This window comes from Lepidochelys kempii, chromosome 1, assembly GCF_965140285.1.
Source record: "Lepidochelys kempii isolate rLepKem1 chromosome 1, rLepKem1.hap1, whole genome shotgun sequence".
NCBI lineage: Eukaryota > Metazoa > Chordata > Testudines > Cheloniidae > Lepidochelys > Lepidochelys kempii.
The window spans coordinates 290,202,436-290,228,946 of NC_136380.1; the positions used below are offsets into that span (position 1 = coordinate 290,202,436).

Sequence of the window (26,511 nt, forward strand, 5' to 3'; positions counted from 1 at the left end):
TCTGGGGGTCATAGTGGACCACAAGCTAAATATGAGTTAACAGTGTAACACTGTTGCAAAAAATGCAAACATCATTCTGAAATGTATTAGTAGGAGTATTATAAGCAAGACACGAGAAATAATTCTTCCTTTCTACTTTGCGCTGATTAGGCCTCAACTGCAGTATTGTGTCCAGTTCTGGGCGCCACATTTCAGGAAAGATGTGGACAAATTGGAGAAAGTCCAGAGAAGAGCAACAAAAATGACTAAAGGTCTAGAAGACATGACCTGTGAGGGAAGATTGAAAAAATTGGGTTTGTTTAGTCTGGAGAAGAGAAGACTGAGAGGGAACATGATAACAGTTTTCAAGTATATAAAAGGTTGTTACAAGGAGGAAGGAGAAAAAATATTCTTCTTAACCTCTGAGGATTGAACAAGAAGCAATGGGCTTAAATTGCAGCAAAGGCGGTTTAGGTTGGACACTGGGAAAAACTTCCTAACTGTCAGGATGCTTAAGCATGGAAATAAATTGCCCAGGAAGGTTGTGGAATCTCCATCATAGGAGATTTTTAAGAGCAAATTAGACAAACAGCTGTGATGGATGGTCTAGATCAGGGGCGGGCAAACTTTTTGGCCTGAGGGCCGCATCAGGTTTCTGAAATTGTATGGAGGGCCGGTTAGGGGAGGTTGTGCCTCCCCAGACAGCCAGGCACAGCCTGGCCCCTGCCCCCTATACGACCCCCCCCCCACTTCTCACCCCCTGACGGCCCTCCCAGGACTCCTGCCACATCCAACCCCCCCTGTTCCCTGGGGACCCTTGCCCCATCCACCCCTGCTCCTGGTCCCCTGACTGTTCCTGGACCCCCTACCCCTAACTGCCGCCCCACCACCCCATCCAACCCCCCGCTTCCTGACTGTCCCCCTGGGACCCCTGCCCCATCCAACCACCCCTTCTCCCTGACAACCCCCAGACCCCTCGCCCCTAACTGCCCCCCACCACCCCATTCATAGAATCATAGAATATCAGGGTTGGAAGGGACCCCAGAAGGTCATCTAGTCCAACCCCCTGCTCAAAGCAGGACCAATTCCCAGTTAAATCATCCCAGCCAGGGCTTTGTCAAGCCTGACCTTAAAAACCTCTAAGGAAGGAGATTCTACCACCTCCCTAGGTAACGCATTCCAGTGTTTCACCACCCTCTTAGTGAAAAAGTTTTTCCTAATATCCAATCTAAACCTCCCCCACTGCAACTTGAGACCATTACTCCTCGTTCTGTCATCTGCTACCATTGAGAACAGTCTAGAGCCATCCTCTTTGGAACCCCCTTTCAGGTAGTTGAAAGCAGCTATCAAATCCCCCCTCATTCTTCTCTTCTGCAGGCTAAACAATCCCAGCTCCCTCAGCCTCTCCTCATAACTCATGTGTTCCAGTCCCCTAATCATTTTTGTTGCCCTTCGCTGGACTCTCTCCAATTTATCCACATCCTTCTTGAAGTGTGGGGCCCAAAACTGGACACAGTACTCCAGATGAGGCCTCACCAATGTCGAATAGAGGGGAACGATCACGTCCCTCGATCTGCTCGCTATGCCCCTACTTATACATCCCAAAATGCCATTGGCCTTCTTGGCAACAAGGGCACACTGCTGACTCATATCCAGCTTCTCGTCCACTGTCACCCCTAGGTCCTTTTCTGCAGAACTGCTGCCTAGCCATTCGGTCCCTAGTCTGTAGCTGTGCATTGGGTTCTTCCGTCCTAAGTGCAGGACCCTGCACTTATCCTTATTGAACCTCATCAGATTCCTTTTGGCCCAATCTTCCAATTGGTCTAGGTCCTTCTGTATCCTATCCCTCCCCTCCAGCGTATCTACCACTCCTCCCAGTTTAGTATCATCCGCAAATTTGCTGAGAGTGCAATCCACACCATCCTCCAGATCATTTATGAAGATATTGAATAAAACCGGCCCCAGGACCGACCCCTCTCCTTCCTGACTGCCCCCCTGGGACCTCTGCCCCCATTCAACCCCCGTTCCCTGCCCTCTGACTGCCCCAACCCCTATCCACGCCCCGACCACCCCCCAAACTCCCCAGCCCTCTATCCAACCCCCCCTCTGCTCCCTGCCCCCTTACTGCACTGCCTGGAGTGCCAGTGGCTGGCAGTGCTGCTGCACCAGGACAGGCAGCCGCGCCACACCGCACAGCACAGAGCACCAGGTCAGGCTGGGCTCTGCAGCCCTGCTGCCCAGAGCATTGCGCCACATGGTGGCGTGGCCGTGGGGGACGGAGGACAGTGGGGTAGGGGCTGGTGGCGAGCATCCTGGGCCAGGAGCTCAGGGGCTGGGCAGGACGGTCCCTTGGGCTGGATGTGTTCCACGAGCCATAGTTTTCCCACCTCTGGTCTAGATAATATTTAGTCCTGCCATGAGTGTAGTGGACTGGACTAGATCTCTCAAGATCCCTTCCAATCCTAGGATTCTATGATTCTATAAACTAATGTACTTCAGAAAGGTAACCCATCAATTGTTATTCTTCTTCATTATGTATTACTATTATTTGCATTATGGTAGTGTCTCGAGGCTCCAACTGAGATCAGAGTCTCCTCATGCTAGAAGTAGACATACTACACACATAATAAGAGGCAGTCAGTCCCTGTCCTGAAAAACTTCCTGTATAGACAAGTCAGACAATGGCCGGGAGGGGAAATGGAGGCACAGAAAAGGCAAAGAGCTTGCGCATAGTCACACAGCAGGTCAGCGTGGCAGAGCTGGGATCCAATCTGTTGTGTCTTTGCTCTCTACCCATCATTAAGAATATGAGGAAACCATGCAAACACAGTAAGGTTCCAAATAACTGTATTCACTAACTGAGACACACAGACACTGCTGCTCGGGTAGATTCTGGTGGCTTTCGCCTCCCTTCATAAGCTCTACTCTATAAAAATATGTATGAAAGTTACTCAGGGAACTGTATGGTAATATTCCACTTTGGAATGAAGAAGTTACTCACCTTGTGCAGTAACGATGGTTCTTCGAGATGTGTGAGAGAGACGGGTTCCCCTGCTCCTTGGGGTGCCACCTGGAACTGGGGTACCAGTAAGCCTGCCTAACCCACCAGCCTGGGCTCCCTCTCACTCTGTGCTACTGCTGACAAGTTGCTAAGCTCTCCAACCTTGCTCTTTCACCAACAGACTCACAGGCTGGGATACACCCAGCTGCAGCACTACACACACAGGTTCTTTAACCAGCCCCTGCATGGGAAGGCACAGCTAAGGCACCTCCCAGTTGCTAAGACACGCACCCCTCTTTGGAGGGTAAACCCCAAATTATACCGTCTTGCACTGCACGGGGAACTCTACAGCATAAGATCATAAAATTCACCTCCTCCCTCAATGCAGAGAGAGATATGCAACAGCTTTTTGCCCCAAGCTATAATTTCCACACACTGCTTTTAGACAAAATAAAAACAAGTTTATTAACTACAAAAGATAGATTTTAAATGATTATAAGCAATAGCAAACAGATCAAAGTAGATTACCTTAGTAAATAAACAAAACTACACCAAGCTTAAGACACTAGATAGGTAGGATATGAGTTATCATATTCTCACCCTGAGTGATAAACAGGCTGGTAGATTCTTAGGGCACAAGCTGCCTTGGCTTTCCCAAGTTTTCATATACAGGGTAGCAATCTCTCTAGCCCGGGACCATCACTTTCCTCCTGTTCAGTCTTTATGCCTCAGGTGTTTCCAGGTGTGTTGTTGTAGGGATAGTGAGGTACCATCATGATGTCATTGTCCCCCTTTTATATCTTCTTCCCACTTGCTGGAAAGCTCTTTTGCTGGGACCTGGGTCAAACAGTTCCCATTGTGTAGTGCTATCTCGGAGAGGTTTCCATTGTACACAGATCCTGCAGTAATCCCTGTGCTTGTGTGCATTTCCTCAATAAGCTATGAACATTGTTTGGCCTTTTTACTGTTGTGCCCAAAAGGCTGATTGTGGGTGTTTTCAACCTCACAACATGTTTCAGTAACACATACATAACCAAACTTCCTAACTTCACATACAATGATAGCACATACCATCCAACAAGATATTAACATCTAGGAGATCAAGACTTTTAGAATGATACCTCACAAGGCATACTTTGTACAAAACATATCCTAACTACAAGACAGTGGTGAATATTGGGGTACCAGGGTGTCACAGTGTGTTCTTATGGGTGCTCCACTGTAGGTGCTCTTATATCCTTGCACCGCTGATTGGAGAACTTTGATAGCAGTGTCTGTTCGGCCCTCACATGTGCTGTACCCTCCTCATGCCCTGCCAAGAGGCTAAGCAGTACACGAGGGCAAACCCCCCTCAGTTCCTTTTCTACCATAGAGTCCTTGACAAAAGCTCTGAAATAGATGGGAGGAGGGTGGGTTGTGGAGCACCCAAAGGGACACACATCCCTAAGAATCATCATTACTGCACAAGGTGAGTAACTTCCTCCTCTTCTTCGAGTAGTGCCCCATGGGTGCTCCACTGTAGGTGACTCTCAAGCAGTATCCCGACTGCAGGGCAGGGCTTTGGAGTTGAGTCCATTATGGATGAAAGTACCATGGAGCTGAAGATGGCATCAGAAGTGGAGTCCCTGGTAATCGTGTAATGTTCTGCAAAGGTATGCGCAGATGCCCAGGTTGCTACTCTACAGATTTCTGAAATAGGGAAGGGACATTTTTGAGGAAGGCAACGGAGGACAAAACCAACCTCCTGTAGGGAGTGCAGACTCTGTATGGAGGTGTTCTGTTGTGAACCTGGCAGCACTGTTTGAGACCCATTTGGAGAGACTCTGGGCTGATATCTCTGTGCTCTTAGACCTCTCTGCAATGGAAAGGGAAAGCTTAGGAGACTTCCTAAAAGCCTTCATCCTATCCAGATAAAAGGCCAGGGACGTGAATCAGTTGGTTTATGTGAAAAGGGGAGGTCACTTTGGGGGCAGACAGAGTGACCTTGTCTTGAAAGAATATTGTATAAAGGGGGTGTGCCATTAGTGCTGCTGCTTCCCCTATTCTCCTCCCCACAGTGGTCGCCACCAGGAAGGATGTCTTTATCGACAGGTATATGAGCGAACAAGTAGCCATGGGTTCAAAGGGAGGTCTAGTCAGGTGTTTTAGTACCAGGTTTAGATCCCATGTTGGGGTGGGATGTCTGGATTGGGAAAAAGGTTTACTATTCGCCTGAGAAACTGTTTTGTGGTTGGGCATGAAAACACGGAGTATCCCTCTACTTGTTGATGGAAGGTTGCTGTAGCCACTAGGTGAACTCTGAATTAACTGAAGGATAGCCCTGATTTTTTGAGAGTCAGTATATAGTCTAGAACTATTGGGAGAGTAGCAGATGACAGGAAAATTTGTCTAGAATTACACCAAACCTGAAACCTGGACAACTTTTGCAAGTATGATGTGCGGTAGATATTCTACTGTGTAGTAATACTTCTGTACTTCCTCAGAGCAGGATCTTTCTATGCACTGGAGCCATCAAGGAGCCAGGCTTGAGATGGAGTATCCGCAAATTAGGATGGAAAGTTTGTCCTTCGCTCTGCGATAGCAGGTATGGAGTGGGTTGGAGAGAGATCAGTGGGCACACTGCCAGTTGTGACAGGTAAGGGTACCAGGTCTGTCTCAGCCAGGTGGGAGCAATCAGTATGATGTTTGCTCTCTCTCTCTTTTTATCTTTAATAGGGCTTTTGATGGGGGAAAAGGCATAGAGAAGGTCCCTGTCCCATGGAAAAAGGAGAGCATCCCCCCTGGAGTGTTGCCCTATCCCTGCCCTGGACCAGTAGAGCGGACATTTCTTGTTCAGGTAAGTGGCAAACAGGTCTGTCGATGCTGTCCCTCATCACCTGAATAGGCCATGAAGTATTGCTGCGTTTATCTCCCATTTGTGGTCATGTGGGAACTTGCAACTGAGACCATCCACTATCGAGTTTTGTACTCCTAGAAAGTAGGCCGCTGATAATGTGACGTGGGACATGCACCCAGTTCCATAACTTTAGTGCTTCTGTGCAAAGGGAGGGTGATCTGGCTCCTCCCTGTCAATTTATGTAGTACACGCATGCTGTGTTGCCTGTTAAGATTCTTGCGTGTGTACCCTTGATTAGTGGGAGGAAATGGGCGCAGGCATTCCTGACCACCCTGTGTTTGACTAGGTTGATATGAAGAGACATCTCTATGGATGACCATTTGTCCTGCATCATAAGGTCATTCAGATGCGCACTCCAACCTATGATGGATACATCGGTAGCAAGAAGTAACAACAGGGAAGTTTGTGAGAAAAGGATCCCCATGCAGATATCTGCTGGATTTTTCCACCAATCTGGGGAGCATTTCACCCTGGTGGTTAGTGATAGGGGTTTGTCTAATCTGTCTCTGTTTGGTCTGTAGACTGAGCTGAACCACATCGGAAGGTACCGCATGTAAAGTCTGGCATGAGGTATCACAGATGTGCCTGCCACCACATGCCCCAGAAGTTGAAGGCAGTGTCTGGCTGATGTTTGAGGGCTGTTTTGTACTGTCTCTATGAGCATAGCCAAGGTGTAGAACCTGTATTGCAGCAGGAGTGCCTTCGCCTGTAACGAGTCGAGGCTGGCCCCTATCAACTCTAGGTGCTGTATGGGGTGAAGGTTCTTTTTTGAACGTTGATCTGTTGACCCAGCTCCGTGAACAGGTCTACTGAGGTTTGGGTGACCCAGCAGGCCTCACTGAAGGAGCAGGCTCTGAGGAGACAATTGTCCAGATAGGGAAGTAGTTCATGATCCCCTGAGAGCATAGGTAAGCTGCCACTGTGAAGATGAGAGGCCAAAGGGGAGTACTCTGTATTGGTAATGACACTGGTCAAGGATAAATCTGAGGAATCATCTGTGGGAATAGAATCATAGAAGATTAGGGTTGGAAGAGACCTTACGAGGTCATCTAGTCCAATCCCCTGCTCAAAGCAGGACCAACCCCAACTAAATCATTCCAGCCAGGGCTTTGTCAAGCTGGGCCTTAAAAACCTCCAAGGATGGAGATTCCTTCACCTCCCTAGGTAACCCATCCCAGTGCTTCACCACCCTCCTAGTGAAATAGTGTTTCCTAATATCCAACCTAGACCTCCACCACTGCAACTTGAGACCATTGCTCCTTGTTCTGTCATCTGCCACCACTGCAAACAGCCTAGCTCCATCCTCTTTGGAAACCCCCTTCAGGTAGTTGAAGGCTGCTATCAAATCCCCCCTCACTCTTCTTTTGTGCAGACTAAATAAGCCCAGTTCCCTCAGCCTCTCCACATAAGTCATGTGCCCCAGCCCCCTAATCATTTTTGTTCCCCTTCACTGGGCTCTCTCCAATTTGTCCACATCCTTTTTGTGGTGTGGGACTCAAAACTGGACACAATACTCCAGATATGGCCTCACCAGTGCCGAACAGGGGGGAATAATCACTTCCCTCGATCTCCTGGTAATGTTGCTACTAACGCAGCCCAATATGCCGTTAGCCTTCTTGGCAACAAGGGCACACGGATGACTCATATCCAGCTTCTAGTCCACTGTAATCCCCAGGTTCTTTTCTGCAGAACTGCCACTTAGCCAGTAGGTCCCCAGTCTGTAGCAGTGCATGGGATTCTTCCGTCCTAAGTGCAGGACTCTGCACTTGTCCTTGTTGAACCTCATCAGATTTCTTTTTGCCCAATCCTCCAATTTGTCTAGGTCACTCTGTATCCTATCCCTACCTTCCAGTATATCTACCTCTCCCCTAGCTTAGTGTCATCCGCGAACTTGCTGAGGGTGCAATCCATCCCATCATCCCAATCATTAATGACGATGTTGAACAAAACTGGCCCCAGGACCAACCCCTGGCGTACTCCGCTTGATGCCGACTACCATCTAGACATCAAGCCGTTGATCGCTATCCGTTGAGCCTGACAATCTAGCCAGCTTTCTGTCCACCTTATAGTCCATTCATCCAATCCATACTTCTTTAATTTGCTGGCAAGAATACTGTGGGCGACCGTAACAATAGCTTTGCCAAAGTCAAGATATATCACCTCCACTGCTTTCCCCATATCCGCCAAGCCAGTTATCTCATCATAGAAGGCTATCAGGTTGGTCAGGCATGAGTTGCCCTTGGTGAATCCATGTTGACTGTTCCTGATCACCTTCCTCTCCACCAAGTGGTTCAAATTGGATTCCTTGAGGACCTGCTCCGTGATTTTTCCAAGGGCTGAGGTGAGGCTGACTGGTTTGTAGTTCCCCAGATTCTCCTTCTTCCCTTTTTTAAAGATGAGTACTATATTTGCCTTTTTCCAATCATCTGGGACCTCCCCAGATCATCATGAGTTTTCAGAGATAATGGCCAATGGCTCAGCAATCACATTGGCCAACTCCCTCGGGACCCTTGGATGCATTAGATTCGGACTCATGGACTTGTGCATGTCCAGCTTTTCTAAACAGTCCTTAACCTGTTCTTTCATCACTGAGGGCTGCTCACCTCCTCCCCATACTGTGCTGCCCAGTGCAGCAGTCTGGGATCAATATGTGGATAAAAGCATCCTGTAGAGGGTCAAGGACCTGTTCTAGTGATGGAATAATTGCTGCTAGTGTGAACATCTTGAATTCTGAGCTTTGACAAATTTGTTCAGAGCTCTGAGGTCCAGTATGGGTCTTCAACCTCCCTTCTTCTTGGGTATCAGGAAATAAGAGTAAAAGCCTTTGCCTCACAGATGCTAAGGTACAGGTTCTATGGCTCCTAGATGAAGGTGGTGATCTATTTCTTGTTATAATAAACTCTTGTAAGAAGGGTCCCTAAAGAAGTATGGGGAAGGGATTGGGGTGGCGGGGAGGTAAAGTGGATGGAGCACTCATTGCAGATGATTTCCAGGACCCATCGGTCTGATGTTATTGTAACATTCCGTACCTTGGGGGAGCGTAACCCCCATATTCCTCATGTATACATAATTATGATCTTGCACATAAAGCAGGTCATGTGAGGTATCAGGGGTAAGGTTATGATCTGCTGAAAGTCATTTTTCTATCCATATATGTATAACCTTAATGTATATGAAGTTATGAGAATTGTGTTGCATGGTTGTCACTAAAACATGCTGTAAATTGGGGAATCAGCCAGACATTAGCTCCCCAGAGACAACAGCAAGGAAAGTAACCAACACCTGGGCAGAGTGTCAAACAACCCATCAACAGCCATTAACCAGCAAGGGAGCTACAACTCAATGACTCACCTGCATGAGGCCACACCAGGGGAATTGCTCAGCCTTGCCTGGAGACTCAGTAATGCCCACCAGACATGCCTGGACTTGTGTGTTCCCCAAGCACATGGGACTGAGGGTATATAACAGAACAGAGCAGGCCCATGCTTGGCCTTTTCTCCTGCCCCCACCTATGCTGCAAGCAACAAGAACACTGAAGACTTGAGACTCCAACGGAGGAGACTGGCCCAGGTTTCAAGGGTGAAATCTGTATACTATGAACTGCAATATCCAGTGAGGTGAGAAAAACTGCTAGATGTTGCCCAGTCTAATAGGGTTGAGAGTTTAGACTGGATGCTTATATATATTTTATTTTATTTTGGTAACTAATTCTGACTTTTTGCCTATCACTTAAAATCTATCTTTGTAGTCAAATGTATTTTACTGTTTATCTTTACCAGTGAATTTGTATGAAGTGTGGCAAAACTGCCCAGGTTGGAGAAGGCTGGCATATATCCACTTTCCATTGATGAAGTGGTGAACCAATTAATAAATTTGCACTGCTCGTCTTGAGCAGTGCAAGACAATATATTCCTGAGGTACAGTGCTGGGAGCTGAGGGAATCTGGCTGGTGCCTTTCCCTGTGGGATTCATGAGTGGCTCTGGGAGCACTCATGCAATCTAGCTGGGTGTGGGTCTCCACTTGTGGTTGTGCTGTGATCACAGTGCCTACAGGGGTTTGCTGCTGGTCACTAGCCAGGCATTGAGAGAGACTGCCCAGGCTGGAGAGAGTTCAGGGGGCACAGCACTCCCACAGTCCCAGGCTGCGCCCCAAGGGTCCTGTCACAGTTATACATTCACAGTTGTGGCAGAATGCGGCATGGTGGTACCCAAATGGGGGTGATGGGTTGGTCTGCTGCAGTTGGCGTTGAGGGGAGTGGTCTGTCAACGCCTCGACCACCACATAAAACCTGATGTTTTGAGGTAGATGGTTGTGATGCAGAAGGCTGTGGGCCAGGTTCAGAAAACCTGGATTTTTTTTCCCTCAGGCTCACAGAAACGTTGAGTTGGAAAATGCAAAGTGCAGGATTTATGTTAAGGTTGTGGATAAAACTTTGACCACGGGTATAAATCTTTAATGAGTGGAGAGTGGCCCTGGAGTTTTTAAGCATATGAAGGGACTAGTCAGTCTTCTTGGCAAACAATTTGATGCCTTCGAAGGGAAGGTCTTCTACAGTAATCTGTGCTTCCCTAGGGAAGTCAGACAGGTGTAACCAGGACGCTCACCACAGACCAACACCACTGTAGAGATAGACTGGGTTGCTGTGTTGGCTGCACCAAGTGCTGACTGGAGCACTGTCTTGGCCACTAGTTGCCCCTCATTGACAATGGCCTGGAACTGGTCACGGATCATGGTGCGAATATGTGAGCTGATCAATAGAAGTGTTCAGCTTTGTGTAGCTGTTGTAGTCATACTTTGCTGTTAAAGTTTGATGGTTTGCAATTCTAAACAGCAATGTGGCAGAGAAATAGGCCCTTCTCCCGAAGAGGTTGAGGCATTTCCAATCCCTATAATCGGAAGTGGATCTCACTTGGTGTCGGCAGCCCCGGAAGTTTACGGCATCCACAACAACAGAATGGGGGAGGCGGGGGGAGGAATGAGAAAAAAGAAATTCCATCTCTCTATCTGGGACATATTTTTTATTGGCACGCAACAGATGGGCGTGACCAATGCTTGGCTTTGCTATATAATCTTGACCAGATCCAGAAGGGCCTCGTTGATGGGGAGGGCTATTCTGGAGGATGAGGAGGAGTGCAAGACATCCAGGAGCTTATGATGGGTACCTTATCTCCTCTAAGGGTATCTGCAGTGTCTGCTACCCTTTTAGCCAAGCCTGAAATCATCAGCTAAGGATGGTGGAGGGGCATTACTGCCTCGTCTGGGGAGAAGGAAGAGTCCTTGGCATGACTTCCTCCTCGATTCTGCCCTCCTGTTCCTCCATGATCTTCTCTGGAGGTTCTGGATGCCATGGCTAATTGACAGCGTCTCAAGGGCTCACAGTGATTCATGTTGGATGCCTGAGAGGCGTGAAGTCTATATACTGCCCAGGAATCCCAGTGCAGCAGGCAAAGGGTATGACTGGGGAGCCCCAGATTGACAGCAGGCACCATAAGGGAGGAGTGGTGAGAGACGACCTCCTCTGCCTCACTATCTGAGTCACCACTAGAGAGTGAAGGTGTGTGATACGGTGCCGGTGAAGATTCCCACGTCCAGAGACGAATACCACAATACTGGAGCCCCAGTACCAAGCAAGGGAGACTCTGGTATACAAGATACCATGAGTTCTCTTGAGTGCTGCAAGTCTTGCAGTGCCAGTGGTGGTTGTCAGGCGGTCGGTGCGGAGGGAATCAGGGATCTTGGCTGTGCTGAGCACTCCGAAGCTGAGTGGCTCACTGGTGATGGTGTTGATGGTACTGCTCGTACCAGCAGCATCTTCTTAGTGGTGGTGTGGCCTCTTTGTCCTTGTCTTATCTACTGGTACCTATGCCCATCAGGTCTTTATGAGCATCAATGGTACCTGCTGTTCCTGACCCTCGTGAGCTATAGGTACCATGTTTAGACTGTCTCAGTATCAATGATACCGAGTGTGTGCTAGTGATCTTTTTCAGCTGGCTCAGGGCTCACAGCTCTCTTTTTAGAAGCCTATGTGAGGGGTCCACGGTTGTTTTCGTAGACCCTTAGCCCCTAGATGCCGAGGGCTGTGGGGAAGATTTGTGTCGTCCGAGTGACTCCTGGCTCGGGTCCAGGGAAGACTGAAGAGCTGCCTCTGTTGGGATAAGTTTTTGTCTCAGTTCCCTGTCCTTCCAAGACCTCAGCTTGAGTTGTTGGCAGAGACCACACTTGTAAGGAATGTGGCCTTCCCCGAGGCAGCAGATACAGCAAGAATATTTATCTGCTACAGCAGTGGTTCCCAAACTGGGGTTCATGAACCCCTGAGGGTTCGCAAAATGTTACAAGGGGTTCCCGGGAAAAAATTCCCTAAGGGTGGACAGAGCTGTCCCTACGGACCCCAGGGCAGCACGGGGCCAGCAGTCCAGAGCCCCTGGACTTCCAAGAGCTAAGCAGATCAAGACAAGTATATCTATCACACTGAGAAGATTTAAACATCAAGACTCCTTATAAGAAATGGAAAGAGAGGTGGGTATTTTTTGCTGTTTTTAAAATTAAATAGGCAGCTAGTATTGTTGTAAAATTATGATGAAGAACAAATTTAATCTGTGTTGTAATGTGCGTTGTTTGCCTGGACTGCTCAAGACCTGAATGCTTGTGGAGGAGTAACTCTTTGAGTGGGCTTCTTAAATACCGTCATGCTGTTTCACATCTGATACTCCCTGATAAAACCTAGGAGCCTTGTCTTACAACAGGCTTATTCAAAGTGATACAAGCTACAAAAGTGAGATCTTAGAAGCATGTTGTCATTTTCATAATGTAATACAAATACTGTAATGATAAATAATAATTAATAATAAATAGTGTGTAATAAGCATGTCATAAAAACAAATTTTATATTTCCAAGATCACTGCTTTTATAATTTATACTTGGGTAAAGGGCGAAAATTGCTGGAAATACTCATTTTTAGGAGGGGGTTCACGAGACTTGACATTTTAGTGAAAAGGGTTCACAGATTGTCAAAGTTTGGGAACCATTGTGCTACAGGGATGGCCTCCTTGCATGAGAGGCACTCCTTGAAGCCCAGTGAGCTAGGCACGCTCTGCGCTTGCGGGGAGGTGGGGCCAGACAAAGGAGAACAAAGTCTTTTTTTTTTTTCTTTTTAAAAAGAATAAAGAGAATCTACAACTTAGAGAAAATGGGGAATAATTAGCTATTGAAATGCTAAAGGAGAGAGACAGACAGAATGATAACCATCCACAATTGAACTGCTAATGTCTGTCTCTCTAGCCAGGGGCGGTTGAGAAGGAACTGAGGGGGCATCACCCCTGTGCGCTGGTTAGCCTTGTGGTGGGGCACGAGGAGGGGACAGCACATGTGCGGGCCGAATGGACATCAAAAGTTCTCTGATCAGTAGCGTAGGGACGCAAGCACACCTACAGTGGAGCACCCATAGGGACACTACTCGAAGAAGAACCATAGTTCAGTTTATATATAAAACAAACAGAATGGCAATATTATTGTACTTCCCATTTTGGATTTTTAGTGAGTATAGTACTGAAAAAAGTGATGGATTAAGAATACTGACTTGAGCTATGTAGGTGGGTGTTGTGCAAGCCTATTCATACAACTCAGCCACTGCACCACAGTTCTGACCCAAACCACTTCTCCTATCCCATTCCTGAGGCGTCTCTTGAGCATATTCCATTCTTGGGGCTTTTCTTGCTAAATAAACCTAACCGTGCCAAACTTAGATAATGTATTCACACTGTTGGTATCAGGATGAGACAACCAGACTCATTTTCACTAGTAAAGCAAGAAATAAAACTTTTCTGTACTCTAACATGGTTGTTAAATACACACTATTTCAGGAGCATAAGCAAAAGTGTCTTCTGATTTGTTCACTGCACAAGACTGCAGCAAGACCAGCTTTTGCAGAATATTTAGGTTGCTTCACTCAATATAAAATTGCACAATGAGTTTCAGTCCTGAGCAGGCTATTTCAGCTTTTCTGTTTTTAAGAAAAACAGCACGCAAGATGTTATGCTGATGAATGATGCTTACTTGAAAGAGCAACTTAATGTCTGACAACGTAATTTCCTCCCAGGCCAAGCAATCTGAATTTAATTACATTTCTGACCAAAAAAATAAAATAAAAAAAAAAATGTAAAACCCTGAGCCAATGTACACTTTGCAGTTTACACTGTAATCTAATTAAGCACCCTGATCTCCAAGTCCACATGTCGCAAAAACTCATGACGTATGTGTGTGGGTGTGCGTGCACGTGTGTGTGTATGTATTTAGGTTTCAGAGTAGCAACCGTGTTAGTCTGAATCAGCAAAAAGAACGAGGAGTACTTGTGGCACCTTCGAGACTAACAAATTTATTTAAGCATAAGCTTTCATGGGCTAAAACCCACTTCATCGGATGCATGCAGTGGAAAATACAGCAGGAAGATAGATATTATATATATATATACACACACACACACACACAGAACATGAAAAAATGGGTGTTGCCATACACACTATAAAGAGAGTGATCAATTAAGGTGAGCTATTAGCAGGAGAAAAAGGTTTGAAAAATATATAATCTTCCTGCTGCATTTTCCACTGCATGCATCCGATGAAGTGGGTTTTAGCCCATGAAAGCTTATGCTTAAATAAATTTGTTAGTCTCGAAGGTGCCACAAGTACTCCTCATTCTTTTTATGTGGATTTAGTTCACCTCTTCTAAACCAACATTGACCTACCAAACTGTTTCTAATGTCAACCTTTTTTAACTGTGTAAAATGAACACAAATATTAAAAAAAGTAAATAAAAGGAAAGAAGGGGGCCTCTGATAATTAGCTAGAACAGTACAAATTATTCTTCCAGATACAGTTGGCAGATTTGCTTACATTAATACTATTAAATTGGAAAAGCTTTTTCTTGAAATATTTCCATTACAACAGTAACTTAAGTATATCTGAAAGCTACTGTCTCTGAGCAAGACAGGAGATTTGTAAAAGGAGGAGTGATTGCTAAAATAAGTGGAAGAGAAAGAAAATAAATAATCCTTGCTGACATTAAATTTTTAGTTCCTCGGGCAAAGCCCTTTAACACACACAGATTTTTTAAATGCCACAACACAGTGCTTTCTAATTGCTTGGAACAAAAGTGGCTAATCCAGTGTGTTTTCTAGTTCATTGAGATGGTGAGTTCCTTGGTAACCTTGGAGTTAGGTTACTAAACACATGAGATGGGCAGAAAGAAGGGAATGGCTTGAGGCTTTGAGGATATAATCCAGAGCTAAATTCCCTCTAAATTGCGTGGTCACACAGCAGGCTATAAATGGCCGCACAGCAGCACCCTGGAGAGGAGAGAGGTAGAGGGTGGGCGGGGACTAGGGGATGGGAGCAAGTTAGTTGGGGCATGCAGGGCTGCCACGGGCCCCTCCCCTGTACCTCGATGCTCCTGGTGGGAGGAGAGCATGGCCCCTCCCGCGGAGCTCGCTGCTGCCAGCGAAGGGACAGCTGGGAGAGTCCTCTGGCCCCAGCCCTGGGGCAGCCTGCTGCACCCCAAACTCCTCATCCCTGGCCACACCCCAGAGTCTGCACACCCCAGCCACAGCCCTCAGCCCCCCACCCCAACACTCTGCCCCAGCCCTGAGCCCCTCATCCCTGGCCCCACCCCAGAGCCTGCAACCACAGCCGGAGCCCTCAACCCAGCCCACCCCCCACACCAACCCTCTGCCCTAGCCCTGAGCCCCCTCCCACATGCCGAACCCCTCACACCCCATTAATTTTGTTATGTGCACTAATATGGAGGTGATTCGTCACACATCACCTCCATATTGGTGCACATAACAAAATTCATTCCTCACAAGTGGGAAAATTAGAGGGAACACTGATCCAGAGTAGTATTATTTATCCACCTTTGATAAAATACAAAAAAGATCACTCCATATTGGTGTAGATAATTGCAATAAGGTCACAAATCCGTTCAAGGCTGCTGTACCCTAGATCCTACTTCCAAGGTTTATGTACTCTTTGGCAGGGTGGTCTAGTGCCAAAATGGGGATATGTATGCCATCTATCGCCCCACCACAATTAGGGAACCTCATCCGCTATGTCCCACACATTTCCCAGATTCACTACCCTTCGTAGTCGAAGTCGATTAATGGCCCTGCACACTTGGAGCACAGCAGCTCCCGCGGTTGATTTACCTACTCCGAATTGATTCCCCACTGACCGGTAACTGTCTGGCATTGCAAGCTTCCAAATAGTGATCACCAGTTGCTTCTCCATTGTCAGAGCAGCTCTCATTTTTGTGTTGCTGAACTGCACGGCAGGGGAAAGCTCTGTACAAAGTTCCTGGAAGGTGGCCTTTCTCATTCGAAAGTTCTGCATCCACTGCTCATCATCCCATACCTGCAAAACGATGCGGTCCCACCAGTCAGTGCTTGTTTCACAGGACCAGAAACAGCACTCAACAGAGTGCAGCTGCTCTGTGACTGCCAGCAACAACTGTGAATTGTTTTTTTCAGTGGCTTGCAGCAGGGCTGCTTGCATGACATGGCTATGTTCCACGCAATGAGCCCTACTTCAGCTCTGGAAATACTGCAGGAAAAGGCACGAGGTGTTTGAGATGCTCACAAGAGTGCACAACTGAACAGGCTCCATGCTTCTGGGGTTATGGCATACGCATGGCGGTTTTAAGGCGCAAAAACCACTGGGTTATTTGCCATTGATATGAGGGAGGGCGGGCAATGCGTCATGGGATGCCAACGCAATGTGCCCATTCTCCCCTGTGACAATGTTTTGAGGCATTGCACAAACTTCCCAAAACACACTGCAGCAAGCTGCACTTTGGGATAGCTACCCACGATGCACCACTTTGAGCATCGATGCAGAAGCTGCTAGTGAGGACATACGCCATCGAGACAATGAGCATGGCGTGGCCACGCACAACAGACTTAATTAATTTGGAGGCTCGAGGTCGAATTAGATAAAGTCAACTTAATTTTGTAATGTAGACAAGCCACCATAAGTCCAGATACTGCGATGTATGGTGAACAATCTGACCAACTTTTCTACTCCTATGTAGCAAAGAGAAAATAGAACAGGCTGCTGATCAATTTTATAGTTATCACAAGTCAGGGCACTATTTAGCTCTTCATTACTTTATGAATTAGACATGTCAAAATGTTTTGTCCCAGTTCGTGAGCATTCCTCAGCATATTGTAGATATTAATCTGAGTTTACTATACCCTCCAGAGGATCCCTTTCCTGTCTTTAAATGAGGTCTAAATCTATTAAACACTCCTAAAATTTTTTAGTAGGTATTGATAAAATGTTTGATTGTTTAGTCCACATTTGAATTTTAGGCTTTTGGGGGAGGGAAGGTCCAATGAAGACTGATGTTTAGTTTTTGCTTGGGACATGCTTTAGTTGGGGGATGAGTTTTGCTGGTGACTCTTGTAGGTTAGCTGCAGACTTTAATGGGATTGTTTTTCAAAATAACTGTCAAGGGAGTGACAGATAAACAAAGGCACTGTATATTTTGCATTTCTAAACAGAAATAAATAAAGGAGTGAGACAGGAGAGAAACGGTCTCTGGAGATGCTGCACTTGCTCAAGAGAAGCACTTTCATTTTTAGAGGAACAAACATCATATCAAGTCAGGTTAACTTGCATAAGCAAATGCAACACAGTGTGCATCCTTGCATGCATTTGTGTATTCAACTGCTGCAAATATCTGTTTCAGAGGCACAGTATTTGCACCTCTCTTATTTTACAAGGTTTCCACATTCCATTCTCTGGTCTGAGTGAGGAAAATATTTACTTGACATTATATTACTGGAGTACAAATGAAGTTATACACATTTTTTTAATTCCTTCCTTTTTCCCCATTTCCCACTACTTTCACCATCACTATAATCTGTGTCTTACAAACAGTATCGCTGAGCAGTGACAAACTGCATCTTCTAAATTTTGTAAAGTTTTCTTTCAAAGCTCCGTCCCTGAACATAAGCCCTGTGGTCCAAACCTACCGTGGTTTCCATAACATAAATTCAGAAGTTGGTGAACAGGGGAAAGACTGTCCAAAAGCTGTTTCTGAAGTTGTTTACTCAGGACTCCAGACCAGACAGAAGTTCCATAAGGAAAGCCCTCTCTGCCACCACCTCCTGGTGAACAAGGGGGAGTATGGCTACAGAGATAGTTCATTTGCATAAACTTTTTACCCAGAAATCCTCCAGTGACACTTTGAAGAATGAACAGAACTGTTCACAAACTCTGAACTGGTAGGGTGGTGGGAATGAACAGAGAAAGAAGGAGGGGTAAGGTGCTCCTACGTTGTGTCAGGGATTCTGCTCTATGGTCCTACATGCAATATTCCACACTGAAGACTTTGCAAAGAGATGACACAGAGGTGACTCCGCAGTGAGAGTCAACAGGCACAGAGATGGGTTTGTGGCAAGACACAGAGGTGGCTCTTTGGTGAAGCTGCAGAAGGCGGCAGCAGCCCTGAGTGAACTCCACTGAAGGCCTCCTGTAAAGCTGAAATCGCCATAAATGTGTTAGGTGTTGGAGATTCAAGGCAGACCAGGCAGCACTCCCCCTAGAAGCTCGAGACAGGCCTGCCTGAATGCACTCTCAGACTCTGGGGACCCAGTTAAAAGACTACTGCCAGAGATACCACAGAGTGGGTGTTTTACTTTATTATTAGTGCTTATATATGTTGTAGCTGCGTTTTCCCAAGTTAATGCCGTGTCCCCTTAAATCCTTGATTTATATACAAACGCCATGCTTGTAAGCAGGGACGTATTGCCTGCTAAGGGTGTCCAGAGAAGCTTTAGCATTTTCCTCAGGTTTCTGGGTGGGGGCTCCAGTAGGTGGTGCTGGTTAGTTTTAATATTTGAACCCAGCCCTCGTTGCTGCCAATGACACATGGCAGAAGGGTTACATGAACAAAAGAGGAAAGTGCTCACTGGCATTTTGCACCAGCACTTCTGCCTCTTCTGTAGTTAAATTAGGGAAGTTCCTGCTAATGCAACACTTGAACTCTGAGTTGCAGTTCCAGGAGAACATATGGAGGAGAGGCAGGTTTCCTGATGGGGGGGAAAAAAATCGACAGAAAAACAACCAGAGGAAAAACTAAGCGGTAGCTGAAGGTTCTACAAGAGAAGTTCTCTTCGGTGATACCATCAAACTAAAGGTTGTTTTTTGGGTACTTTACTATTACCACAAAGTGTGTGCAATGATCACCTGAAATATACACATTATACAGAGTGAAAAAGGGCCGTGTACACAATTCTTATATTTTACAATCCATTCTATACAGCACATTAAAACTCTCCCCATATACCACCAGACATGCATGCCTGTCTCTCTTTTCTGTTAAATCACCTGTTCATGACAGACTCACAATTCAATTTATATGCAAGAGACTCATTGTAAAGCAATGATGCCTGATGCCCTAAGTGAAGAAAGGATTGGCCCCTCCTTCAAACACATGAATGCACTTCTGCCTTTTACTCCCACTCAGTTCAGCTGGTCTCACAATGACCCAGGAGTTCTTATCCAGGGGGGTGGCCTACTTTCTGCTCAGTGACAAAGGAGAACCAGGTGGGTAAAAACCCCACAAGCAGAATGAAGTGGTTATGGATTGGCCAGTTGATCAGGAAAAATGAAATTCCCAGTTCTATTGTGGCATTTCCTTAAGTGTAGCACGCTAGACAATTTGTAAGCTCTTGGGGGAGAGACTACTTTTATGTTTGTGCTGCACCTGTGCAATGGGTCGCTGGGCATGATCAGGACATCTGAGCACTACCATAATAATCATACAACTCTCTACACAGTCTAGGCCATCTGTAAGTATCTGCCAACATAAAGTGACGTTTTTCTCTTGATCAGAACAAATCTGACTTCACAGTGATGTGGCTACTTGTCAGCTACACTGTTTATAAACTGTAGCACAGTTCAACAGATAAGGCCACAAACAGGGAGTAAGGAGACTTGAGATTTATTCTGACTCTGTGGTTCTCACACTGTGTAACACTGGCAACTTACTCCACCTCTCTGTAACTCTGGTTCCCCACTAGTAAAATGGGGATAATGATACTTAGCTATCTGCTTTGAGATCTACAGATTAAGAATGTTATAGTAATAAAATAATAATACTTAGTATTTATAAGATTGACATTTCCCTTGATTTAAAATCCTTCTGTGTCAGATATACCTCTACAAGTCTACACAACATTAATCAGATCTAATTTACTGCCAACAGGATGATATTGATCTACAACAAGAGAATGGTCACATTGGTTGGAAATTCAGGTGGCATTTTGGAACAATCACCTAGCACAATGGGACCTCTATACAATTTATTATTAATTAATTATCATAATCATCTAAATGATACCATACCAAATGCCAAGGACATATTCTCAGCTTTGTTTTTCATGGGTTACTATTATGAATGGCAATTTTGAGAGAACAGGAAGACAAATACTACATTTTTAAAGTATTTCTTATATATATTAAAGCAAAAAATCTATTGTATTAAAATTATTTAAATATTATTTAAATCCATAATACCATGATATAAAAGTAAACCACAGTCATTTTGTCACATGAGAACATTTACGGCATGAAGCTAATTTCATGTTCTTGGAGGCAAAATTTTGCCCTTGATAAAGATACAAAATTAGCACACAAAAAAGTTTCAGACAAATTTTTTAGTCACGAGGATGAAAACTATGTGTTCTGTGCAGATGTTATAGCTATTTACATGATAAATACTAATCATCAATACAGAAATTTTACAGCACACTTTTAAATTAAATGTTCAAGTTCAAATTAATCTTCCTTTGACAATGTTTGCCTAATATTTCAGTGTTGTACAATGCTTCCAAAGTCTGAATTTACAATGAACATATTAGACTTTTTTTTTAAAAAGCTACATTCCAGACTTTATGCCAGCTTCAGAAAAAAAATATAGTCATGTCTTCTTTATTTTTCAGTATTTTCACACATGTTGCTAGGAAAGGAACAGAAGGAAATTTTCCCCTTCTTCCCCTACAGTAGATTTTTGCACTTCAAGAATAGTTTCCATTCTTCCCATCCCACCAAATACATACAACGTACGCACATGAAAGTTACTGCAATCACAGGGTAACAGAGTACCAGGTTCCAACAGCTGGGATTCTTTATTATTCAGTCAAAAGAATTCTACCCATACTGACTTACATCATAGGCATCAAAACAAGTATATTTATCTATTTCACAAGGTAGAATCTCTTTCAAAAGATATTCACCACAAACTCTCACGTGACCATTATTGTGTTTACATTACAAGGGGTAAATATAGGTCATTACAACACCATCAGTACTAGTTCTCAGTCAAAACAGGTCCAGCAGTCAAGTATTTATGAATGGCTCCTTCCCCTTTAAGGCACTGAGGCAATTATAAAAAGAAAAGGAGGACTTGTGGCACCTTAGAGACTCACAAATTTATTTGAGCATAAGCTTCCGTGAGCTACAGCTCACTTCATCAGATGCATTCAGTGGAAAATACAGTGGGGAGATTTATATACACAGAGAACATGAAACAATGGGTGTTACTATACACACTGTAACGAGAGTGATCAGGTAAGGTGAGCTATTACCAACAGGAGAGCCAGTGGAGGGAGGAGGGGGGGAGAGAGAGAAACCTTTTGTAGTGATAATCAAGGTGGGCCATTTCTAGCAGTTGACAAGAACGTCTGAGGAACAGCAGGGGGTAGGGGGAGATAAACATGGGGAAATAGATTTACTTTGTGTAATGACCCATCCACTCCCAGTCTTTATTCAAGCCTAAGTTAATTGTATCCAGTTTGCAAATTAATTCCAATCCAGCAGTCTCTCGTTGGAGTCTGTTTCTGAAGTTTTTTTGTTGAAGTATTGCCACTTTTAGGTCTGTAATAGAGTGACCAGAGAGACTGAAATGTTCTCCAACTGGTTTTTGAGGCAATTATGGAGTTGTCAGTCAGCAAACAAGAATGTCCTGTCTCCAGGGGCAGAAGCACTGTAGGCTGAGGGCTCCTGTCCTCAGCCTCCTTCAAAGACACACCAGCAAGGCCATCTCTCCTCAATACACCACCCCACAAAAAATAATTTTCTGATGTGGCACTACAGTTTTTCTAGCCTGTTTAAATGCCAGAATTTGAACAACTTTATTTTCCCCTTCCTCTGCCACAGTGGGAAATTTTTAACTATAAAGAAAGCAAAGATGGCTTCCTCCTGAAAGGTCAGCCCTGTGCCCAGAGCTGGGAAGCATGGGATCTTTTCTGAGGGTAAGCCATAAGCATCCTTACTCTGGCTCCAACTACCAATCCAGGCAGCTGTCCCTCACGTTGAGTCCAAAGGACACAACCAGACACACTTATCCATCTCAAAACGATGACTGCATAGGGAGCAAGTCAGGACTCCCCCAATCTGTTCTATTTGCTTGACAAGGAAAGAAAATACACTCCCGGTCTGTGACGCTAAGGACAAAACAGAAAAAGGGAAGCTTGGCCACCAAATTAGCCTGATGCAAACAAAAAAGTATTCAAGAAAAGTATGTATCTACGCCCCTACCAAATTTGTGCCCATGAAAAACATGCCACAGACCGTGAAATCTGGTCTTTTGTGTTCTTTTACTCTATCTATACAGATTTCACTGGGGGAGACCAGCGTTTCTCAAATTAGGGGTCCTGATCCAAAAGGGATTTGCAGGAAGGTCACCAGGTTATTTTAGAGGGGTCATGGTATTGCCACCCTTATTTCTGTGCTGCCCTCAGATCTGGGTGTCTGGAGAGCAGCAGCTGTTGGCTGGGCGCCCAGCTCTGAAGGCAGCACCCTGCCAGCAGCAGGGCAGAAGTAAGGGTGGCAATATCATACCATGCCGTCCTTACTTCTGCACTGCTGCCTTCAGAGCTGGACAGTGGCGGCTGCTGACTGAGGGCCCAGCTCTGCAGGAAGCAGCGCAGAAGGAAGGGCGGCGATACCAGGCCATCCTTACTTCAGCGCTGCTGCTGGTGGTGGCTCTTTACCTTCAGAGCTGGGCTCCCGGCCAGCAGCCACCGCCCTCCAGCTGCCCAGCTCTGAAGGCAGCGCCCTGCCAGCAGCAGCGCAGAAGAAAGGGTAACAGTACCTCAACTCCCCTACAGTAACCTTGCCACCCCCCCCACACAACTCCTTTAGGACCCCTACAATTACAACACTTTGAAATTTCAGATTCCAATAGCTGAAATCATGAAAATTATGATTTTTAAAATCCTATGACCATGAAATTGACCAAAATAGACTGTGAATTTGGTAAGGCCCTATATATATCCCACCACTCATCTCCTCCTCATTTCTCCACAAAACAGGAAGGACTTTGATATGAAAAATGAGATGAAGAAACAAGAATGTTTCCTTCCTGCAAACTTGTTCCAGACCATTGCTTGCTGAGAAATCACAGCAGTTGGACTTCAAATAGAAAAAGAGGATGTCAAAATACTAGCAGACAAATATTTCCCTCAAGCTTCCACGAAGGAACTGAAGGTAGCCCTTAATTTAACAGTTGAAGCCATCATCATTACCACGTAGGAGCAGCCCTTCAAAAGTAGACAGATCGACAGGCAACAGACCAACTTTCCACATTTCAGGATGAAGGCACATACATCATGGTGTTAAAGGTGGGTGCTACCACATCTGTCCATGTTAAAGACACATTCATACCAGAAGTAGGGGATTTCCCAAGCATGGTGACTGACCGAATATTCAAAGCAGCTCTCTGGCATGACTACGAGATGGCATCAGTATTCCACTAAGCTTTCTATGCCTCTACCCTCTTTCTATTCCCAGCGTAGTCACTCTAAAGAAAAAGCATGGTAAATATTGCCCATCAGGAGAGAAAGAACAAAACCATACAGAATGCCAGCATCCTTGTTCATACCTTAAACATATTCATTGCAAAGGGGAATTCTTTAACGAGCATTTTCATTCCAATTAGGCAACAAGGAAGAGCAACAATTGGTAGTTATGTTCCATGCCATCTTTAAGTAGTTTTACAAAAAATACTTCAGAAAACATTTTTAAAACTACCCTGCCCTTCCATTTGGTGCCATGGGCACCAAAATGAGCATTTACCTCCCTTGAGCCATATCTGCAACTAGGAACCCCAAACACAACAATATTAATTAAAACCACAACAATATCACTCAAATACGAATCATGAATTGGGTCTTGTAAGTGCTTCACTCTTCAGATTTCACACCCTATACTGGCTGCTGCAAAGATACAGTCCAGTGTAAAAAGAAAAGGGAAAATAGTACAGGTACCTCACAATTCAAATTGAGATCACTGCTATAAATGGGAAGAAAGGAAATATGTCATTTCTGAGAGACTTCTAGGTCACTAACATTGTAAAGTTTTCATAAGTATAATAATTTCAAACCCTGCATTAAATAAATTCATGGAGTAACTAACTTAATTACAAGACTGCTCTGAAATTATATTAATATTGTTTTTCTATTTAAAATAATATTTTCCTTCTTAACTAAGATGTGTATTTTGGAGTGACTGTTTCAAGTAATAGATATTTCAGCTGCTCTCAGTATAAGAAATTACTTTTACAATTTAAGGGCATACTATTTTATAACTTCAACAAACAAAAACCCGGGTAGAAGTAGCTTAACAAGTAGCAGTCTGCTTTCACCATCCCCATTTAGAGAAAACAGTTCTGTTTGCTGCTTTGTGTGTTTTGTCTTGTTAGATACACATGAATCTGTTATACTGACTTTCGCTTTTTTCCCTGTAACACATTAAAATTCTCGAAAAAGGTAAGTTGAGAGAGATTGCCTGTTGGTAAACCTACTATAGAGAAGTCTGCAGGCTGGTCTGGCATGCATTGTGTACATGCATCTGTCATGAAAATTTCACAACAAATCACCTGCTTCTTGACATACAGGCTGCACAAAATTCAAATTCTCATGAAATGTCTCTGTCCACGAGGAAGAAAAAATTTTTTTTAAAGGTAATGATAATTACCAAGATCTCCCTCCCCCCTCTGCTTGCTTTACTTTTTATCATGATTTTTTTTTTTTAAAAAGATGGATCAGTTAAAACCTATGGCAAAATAATGGCTTCCTGGTGATCACCTCAAGGTAAAAAGAAGAAAGTAAAAGAAGATATGAACCAATGAAGAGAATGAATTAAAGGCATCAGTGATAACAATGCTATTCTTAGGTGGTGAGAAAACTTAGATCCTTTTCAAGATTGGCCTGCCTCAGTCTCATTAAAATTGAAGCCAAACTGATAAATTAGTCTGATGAGTATAACATGAATACAGTGTATTCAGCATGACATTGTAAATCTGAACATACCTGAATTGGAGTCAAACTTTGTTTCTGACCTGCAAAGGGAAGCAAAAAGAATTTACATTATAAGAACTGCTTTTAATCATGGAAACTAGTTGACAAGAGGAAAAAACTACTGTATTTAAGAAGTAGGCATAACTCTGTGTTTTAATAATTCACGCATGCAAATCAATTTTAATCCCAAATGCTGCTTTTCATGTTTAATACTTTTATTGGATTTGCACAATGTACAGATATAAAGAAGAGAAATTTTAAAAGAAAAATAAAACGCACAAGGGAAACCAAACACAGGATGTAAATATAAAAACAGGATTAAGTTATATAACTATGAATTACAGCACATACTTGTAGTTATGAAATACATATTGTTCTAATTCATTTTAATTTTCAAAAAGTCATTAACAGGATTCCATATATTCATGAACGTTTCTAATCTATTTTTGAACCAGATACTATTTCATTAATATCATACGTATTGTATACAACGATCAGTATTTAGTTGGACAACATCTTATGAGGGATTTGTGTGTCTTTAATTTATTCATTCTGCAAATAGAAAAAAATAGTTCTGTTCTCTTTAAACACAAGTTGAATGAATTTTGATGTCTTAGCAAAGATAATGATGTGTGCTAGATGCACAATTATCCTCCTTGTTGTGTACTACAGATTTTCACTCTCTAACAAGGAGTATTGTCTTCTAAGTGCTTAGCACATAGCAAATGAACCTAATAACCTGTACATTTAATAAGAAGGAGAAATAGTCTAGCCCTTGTGGGAACATTATGTTTCAGATATAGGTTAATAATAGTTGTAAATTCAGAAGCCTTTGAAGCTCTCAGTTCAGCTGTGGGAAAACTTAAGTTGGGTAATTATTCTCAAGATGCTGCTGATGTGCTGTCAAGCAGAATTAACCCTACCACTGGGTCTATCTGAACAAGCGGCTATAAGACAGCATTGTCTATATCTATCTCTCAAACCAATTAGCGGGCATGCTCCAGTCAGATGTATATCGTTCAATCAGTTGTATATATGCTCACAGCTGCCACAGCAAGATACAAGAACTGACCAGCAGGAGTCCTGTTAGAGGAAGTTAACTGGCAGAAAGACTTTTTGGGGAAATGCATTTAATCAAGAGAGAAATAAAACATTTGGCTCTTTGAATCTGTGACAGGATGCTGGGATGGCTTTGGAAGTTACAACCTTGCTTTGTGAAAAATAACTAAAGTATAGGAACAAAATATAGATAGACAGACTTTGACATGTCTAAAAACAA

The 26,511-nt window shown here is 44.3% G+C and overlaps 1 protein-coding gene across 5 annotated transcripts in view; it reads right to left on the bottom strand.

Moving 5' to 3' along the window:
• The window catches only part of MSRB3 (methionine sulfoxide reductase B3), a 147,309-nt gene that overhangs the window by 43,525 nt on the left and 77,273 nt on the right, over nucleotides 1–26,511 (bottom strand). For all 5 annotated transcript variants that reach the window (XM_073327875.2, XM_073327879.1, XM_073327878.1 and 2 more), the window contains one exon: nucleotides 25,245–25,273. In XM_073327875.2, the coding sequence (XP_073183976.1) occupies nucleotides 25,245–25,273 (29 nt within the window). The remainder of the gene's footprint in view (nucleotides 1–25,244; nucleotides 25,274–26,511) is intronic.